Source organism: Nannospalax galili, unplaced genomic scaffold (assembly GCF_000622305.1).
Source record: "Nannospalax galili isolate Female #2095 unplaced genomic scaffold, S.galili_v1.0 scaffold646, whole genome shotgun sequence".
Classification (NCBI taxonomy): domain Eukaryota; kingdom Metazoa; phylum Chordata; class Mammalia; order Rodentia; family Spalacidae; genus Nannospalax; species Nannospalax galili.
The window spans coordinates 868,313-875,047 of NW_008355279.1; the positions used below are offsets into that span (position 1 = coordinate 868,313).

At 41.9% G+C, this 6,735-nt stretch overlaps 1 protein-coding gene across 1 annotated transcript in view; it reads left to right on the top strand.

Annotated features, from left to right (window-relative positions):
• Nucleotides 1-6,735, top strand: part of Traf3ip2 (TRAF3 interacting protein 2) — a 48,184-nt gene that overhangs the window by 18,093 nt on the left and 23,356 nt on the right. Inside the window, exon 3 of the mRNA XM_008852399.3 lies at nucleotides 5,604-5,796. Coding sequence (XP_008850621.1) covers nucleotides 5,604-5,796 — 193 coding nt within the window. The remainder of the gene's footprint in view (nucleotides 1-5,603; nucleotides 5,797-6,735) is intronic.

Consider the following 6,735-nt stretch of genomic DNA (forward strand, 5'->3'; position numbering starts at 1 on the left):
TGCATGCACAATTAAAGCAAGGAAAAAGTAAACCAGACGGAAGAAATGATAAAGAAAGGGGTTGCTTGCAGGAGCCCCAGCTGCTTACGGCTGTGGGAGTTCTTGTAACAGTTTATGCTGGCCATTTTGTTTCCTGGCTAAACTGATTGCATTTTATCCTGATGTTTTTTGACAACTTGAAAATCAGATTTTATTTTCTCTCATAAGCTCTTTTTAATACCATTCTTAATAAGGAAGAAAAATGTTGAATGTTGTAAACCTCGCTTAGGGCTTGGTTTACAAATTCCAAGTGGTAAAAGCCTAGTAACATGAAGAGTGTGTGTACTCAGGCCAAGCAGATCACAGGACTGACAAATAACATGCAGTGCTGGATACTCGTTTAGGATTGTGCAAGATTTTCGTTTTTGTTGTTTTCACTCTATGCTTAACATGGCCTCAGAACTGAGTTATGATGCTAGCGAATCATTTGTCTACCATGTCACCCACCTTCTATCTCCTACAGAGTAAACTCTCTTGATGGAATTTTAGGCATATGGGACAAATCTGTGGGAAGCTATTTTTGAGCAGTGATTCTCAAGTAGGTGGTTGCTGATTTGTATGCCTCCCCCTCTCACACACCAACTAGTGTGGGCTTGTGTTGAAAAACAGACACCTACAAACACACAGATTTTTCTCTATCTTGAGCTGCATAAAGGAACTGTGTCTTATTTATCTTTGTTCACTACATGCCTAGGAGTAGAGGTGCTATAAATATTTGCTGAATGAATAAAAAGAAAACTGTTTTCTACTTCTTGGGGAGAGGAGAGACCTCTAGCTCAGTAGAGTTTTTGTGGCTTGAAGTTTTAGAAAGGTCTTCTTTAATTGTCTGGTAGGGAAAAGAAGGAGGAAAGAAAGGATTTGTAAACAGAACCTGTCCATTTACCAATTAATTTAATAAAATTTGCCGTGTTTTCTGCTAGGCACTGCATAGATATGAATATAGCACACAAAGTTCTTGTATATGTGGAGTTCACTGTTTACTAGGGAGACAGAAAATAAGTAGAAATCAATACACAATTTGACAAATCATATATGCTACAAAGGAAAAAATCAGGGGTTGGAGCAGATCTTAATTGGCAGGTGGCCAGAGAGGGTCTCACTGAGAAGACAGCTGAGCTGAACCTGAAGAATGAAAAGGTCAAGCAAGCACGGAGCTTGACATTGTTGGTAAGTACCAAGAGCAAGACAGTGGGGTTGCAAGAAGTGAGCAAGGACAGAGTGATATGCTAGAGGATGCAAGGCCTTGGTGAGGAATCTGTAGTCTATTCTGAGTTAAACTACTCTTTTAGGGAAATAGAAAATTGAACCCTTATAATCTTGAGTAAAGAATCTAGAATAGTACTTAGCATGTAGCATGTAGCTAGTAAGGCTTGCTCACGATAACTTGAGCAATGAGCGCCAGTGAGATGGCTCAGTGGGTAAGGATGCCTATTGCCAAGCCTGACAATCTGAATTCAATCCTTGGGATCCACAAGGTGGAAGGAGAGGTTCAACTTCTGCAGCTTGTCCTCTGACAACACACACAATAAATTAATTAAAAAAAACTTGAACAGTGAAAAGATGATTTATTTACCTAATAAACATTTTTTATTTAACAACTTTCCTATGTAATCAGCTAAATTTCCAAGTAAAGCCAGTTCAAGTTCCACGTACAGAAGGAAAGTTTTATTTTTGGTTGACTCGCTGGAATTCGGTGTTTTAAACAAGAGGACAACACAGAAGATTATGCTGTCAGTACACTAACTTTAAAAACCAATGAGGTAGATCATTTTCATCTGCTCACGTAAACTGGTATAACTTTTTAACCACAGGTGGCCATTTCAGAAATGAAAGCTACAGCTAATCAAACACTCAGCCCACATGCTTAGTGATTTTAATGATACGATTTGTTGCTATGAGACAAAAACATGTGAGGGAAATAATCTGTTAGAAATCATATGACCTTGATTCAAAGGCTTTTGATTAACAGCACTAACATCTGCTTTCTGGAAAAGAAACAAACCCTATGATTAGAACTTGCTAGTCTTTTTAAAGCAAATAAAATATTAGCCACTCATTAATGGATATGGGAAGCAAAATGCCTCCAAATATTAAAAACTTTACTTGAGTTTACTTTTAGCATCTCCTTTGGACAATCTTTCAAGGCCACTGGTGGTTTTTCTTCTTTGACCTTGTCTTTCTCCTTATTTCTGGAGGGGAAAACTGATTTTCATTTTTTTAAATGAGCAGCAGACAAGGAGTAGGTAGCTTAGGAGACCAAGACTTAGCAAGCATGTTGTGTAGTTCAAAATGGCTTCTCTTTCATGCATAAGCTGTCTTTGTAACTGTTCAGTCTTTATTTATTGAGCATTACCTGTGTGGCAATCCTATTCTTGGTGATGTAGCAAAAAACCCATAGTATCTATTTTCACAAACCTTTTGGAGTGATGAGGATAATAAAAGAGGGGACGAGAGAAGATAACTGGGTGAAGGGTTAGGCCACCTTGAACGGGTGATACCTGGAATGAGCCATGAGAAGGTGATCTGTGAAGATCTAAGATAAAAACTTTCTAGGCAGAAAAAATGACAGTCTCTGATCCCAGGAGTGGTGACCAGCTTGGGGTGTTCAGGATGAAGCTGGTCTATAGTGGGCCAGTGACAGGTCATGGGATATGAGCTCAATGGCAGGGTAACGCAGGGTGAATCTTAAGTGCAGTAGTGCTCTGGAAGGTTGTAGCTACAACTGTTTCTAAACCCATGCCAGGCTAATTTAAGGAAAGCTTGGCTCCTGTCCTGCCTGGGGACACGATAGCAGCAGCTCTTGCCCTTTTTTGAGCTGGAGCAGCTGTAGTGACCTGCCTTGGTGCCCTGAAACTCCCATTGGCAATCTAGACCCTAGAATCCATGTGGCCTTTTCTAAGAAGGATGTCTTAGAAAGCAAAACCTTTGTGACAGACCTTGTCCTAGACCACGTAAGTCTCAATGGTCCTGTCTCCCCATCCTCAGAACTGCCCACGGAGCCCTCATTTCCTTTGTCAGCCTAGTGCTGGGATAAGCCTGGGAAGATCCCTGTTTTGTGCTCCCTTTCCTTAAACCACTATTGCTTGCAATAGTTAGGGTCCAGCAAAAGCAGGGGCGGGGGTCACTGTTCAAAGGTTCAAAGCCAGGAGACAACCTAGGTTGGAGTGGTATGTTCACTTTTGCCCGAGGAAGAATGGCAGGAAGGACACAGGTAATATCAGGGTCAAAGCAAACAATGGATTGACTCCAGGGAATCTGACTTGGCATGAGAATCTGACTTGAGTAGATTGCCAGGGTTACCCAACCAAATTCAGGCAATGGAGACCTGGAGGCAGCTACATTAGTGAATACACATATTATTTGCTTGCTGGTCTGTACTTCACACCATCATTTCTCTGAATGATCCCTTAAAAATGTCAAAAGATCCTGACTGCTAGGGATAGTCTCATCATCCCATTCTGGTACTTCAACCGGGCGATGAGATCAAGGGCAAGGACCTGATCTTAAATTAAGTGTGCTAGAACTGCCTATTACTTTCTTGCTTATTTGCCACTGAACATCCCCTCATGTATTTTACCTACATGGCAGGCAAACATATCATTACTGGTTTTTTTTGTTTGTTTGTTTTTTTTTTTGACAGGGTCTCTCTAATTCCAGGAGGTCATTATATGCAGCAGGCTGGACTTGATCTCACAGAAATCCACCTGCCTCTGCCTCTGCCTCCTGAGGGCTGGGATTAAAGGCATGTGCCACCATGTCCACCAGATATTACTGGTTTTTTTTTTTTTTTTGGTCATTTTGAGACAGGGTCTCCCTGTCTCCCACAGCTAGCCTGGAACTCACTATGTGATCAGGTTAGCCTTGAACTCACAGAAACCCCCCTGCCTCTGCCTCCCAAGTGCTGGGATTAAAGATGTGCACCACCACGCCTGGCTCAGATGTTACTTTTATAGATCAGAATTAACACCATTAATTGTTTTTTAAACAAAAAATCCTTCTTGCCTTAACTGATTATGCCTTCTAGCTCATCCTAACTCTGATCTGAACTGGGGCAACAGCTTGGATCATGAAGAGGAGCTTTGTGGCTTCTCTTACAGGGCTACTTATTTGGTTCTCTTACAGGGCTGCTCACTTGAGTCTCTCCCTGCATACCTAGCTCTAGCCTAGCTCTAGCCCTCTGGCCTGTGTTGTTCCCTCGGGGTCCACCTCTGTCTCCCTCACTGGCTCCTCCTATCTCTCTTCTGCAAACTTTTTTTTAAAATTTATGTGCCTGTGTGAGTGTGAGTATATGCTGTGTGTGTGTGTGTGTGTGTGTGTGTGCAGGTGCCTTTGAAGGCCAGAAGAGGGTGTCAGATCCCCAGGAGCTGGAGTTACAGGTGGTTGTGAGCACCAATGTAGGTGCTGAGAACTGAACTCAGGTCCTCTGGAAAAGCAGCAAGCACTCTTAACCATTTAGCCATCTCTTCAAACCCTGCATCTCTCTTTCTCTCTCTCTCTCTCTCTCTCTTTTCTTACTTGGTCAGTTGAGCTGTCCTTCCCTCGGGACCCTGCTGCTCTGAGGCTTGGCTAGGACCAACTTTCTCCCATTTTCTTCAATCAGTTCCTGCCAGCCCTGGCTTTGCTTCAATCCCTGCCCTTTAAAAAAAAATACTAATTTTGTGTGTATATGTGTGTATGTATATGTGTGTGTGGAAGGGGTATGAATGCATACATATGTGCATGTGTGTAGAAGCCAGAAGTACACATCAGATGTCTTCCTCAATCACTCTCCACCTTATCTTTGGAGAGAGGGTCTCTCATCAAACCTGTTGCTCACTAATTCAGTTAGACTGCCTAGCCAGTAAGCCGCAGGGTTTCTCCTGTTTCTGCCTCCCCAGCACTGGGATTACAGGCATGTGTTGCCCCATGCCTGACTTTATGTGGATGCTGGGGATCTGAACTCAGGTCTTCATACTTAAACAGCAAGCACTATGTCCATTGAGCCACCCCCTCCCTCACCCTCTTCAATTGCCCTAGCACCAAGTATACCTAGGCTTCAGTAAGAGAAACCATGAAATTCAAGGATGTTGCAAACTGGTTGGTCATTTCCTAGAGATGAGCCAAGTGTTCACTTATTTACTTCTTCCTAAGAGGGAGGTGTGTGTGTGTGTGTGTGTGTGTCCTCTTGGTGGTAAGGAACACAGTAATTTCTATCTGTCACAGAGATAGCTTCTCCTAGCCTTGGGCTCTAGATATTTTGGGAATTATGGTAGGAACAGGGTATCCTAAATATCTTATTAAAACAGGAGCCTATGTAGAGGTTTTTTTTTTTGTTTTTGTTTTTTTAAGTTCTTTGAGCTTTCAAATTAGAATATCAAACTAGTGATTTCACAGATGTTTTTGCATAGGAAGAAAAGTGAGTCAGTTTCATGAATTATAAAGTAAGTAATAGTACAGAAATATGACAAATATCATGGAGGTGGGCTGATATGTGGACCTGCCAGTTGATATCAACAGAAAAATTTGCAGTGAGCTTGCCTGTCCTTTCACATGTCCTTCACTGCAATTCTTTTGTTCACCTACAGATGGCCATGACTACCCTCGAGCAGCCTATCAGCAAGTGATCCAGCCTGCTGTGCCTGGGCAGGCCTTTCCTGGAGCAGCTGTGAGAGGCCTGCACCCAGTGCAGAAGGTCATCCTGAACTACCCCAGTCCCAAAGACCAGGAAGAGAGGCCTGCTCAGAGGGATTGCTCTTTCCCAAGGCTGCCAGGGCTTCAGTAAGTATGCCAGGACCAACCTCCACATAGTCTGACATGAAAAGGATTATGTCAATGCAACTAAGATGTGACAAACTTCTGTGTAGGCTTGCCACCCAGGTCAGTGGCAGTCACACTGTGGAGCACCCAATATGGAAATTCGTTGACAAGGATCTCCTTATTAGACATGTTAAAGTCACTAGCTGCGAGTCAGAATTTTCCTTAAGGAAAAGCTTAGTGTTCTCTTAGTTACACTTCCTTCTTTTAATTTCTGATCACTTCAACTTTCAGTCCATAAAACAGATTTCTATTTATAATGACTAACTTCTATTTTTTGGAAGTTCTTCCTAAAATAGAAGTTTTCTGTTCCTGTTTAAACTGATTTATTATTTTAAGCTTTTAAATTCAATTCATTCCCAATAGTAATTTAAATTAACTTATTATTTTCTTTTATCATAAGAATGTCCATTCATGTTGACCACCATTATTCGATCTCTCTTATACTTCTTCTGAAAAAATAATTCTATTTTTGTTATAACTTTGTCCAGCCCTTAGCCTTAGTCTGTTTTCCATTGCTATAACAAGGTATCTGAAGCTGGGTACTTGATAAGGGAAAGATATTTATTGAGTCCTGAGATGGTGGAGGTGTCTATTCAACATCTAGTAAGGGATCCTTGGCTATTTTACCATCATGGTGGATAGCATCATGGCAGAGTGAAAGATAGAGATAGCATGGTGAGACAAGAGAGAGACCAACAAGGGCCCAGCCTTCCCTTTTATTTTTTTAATTAATTTTTAAAAAATATAGGACCTGCCAGGCATGGTCACGCACACCTTTAATCCAAGCACTCAGGAGGCAGAGGCAGGCTCTGTGAGTTCGAGTCCAGCCTGGTCTACATACTGAGTTCCAGGCCAGCTGGGGCTACAGGGAGATCCTGTCTCAAAAAGACCAAAATAAAT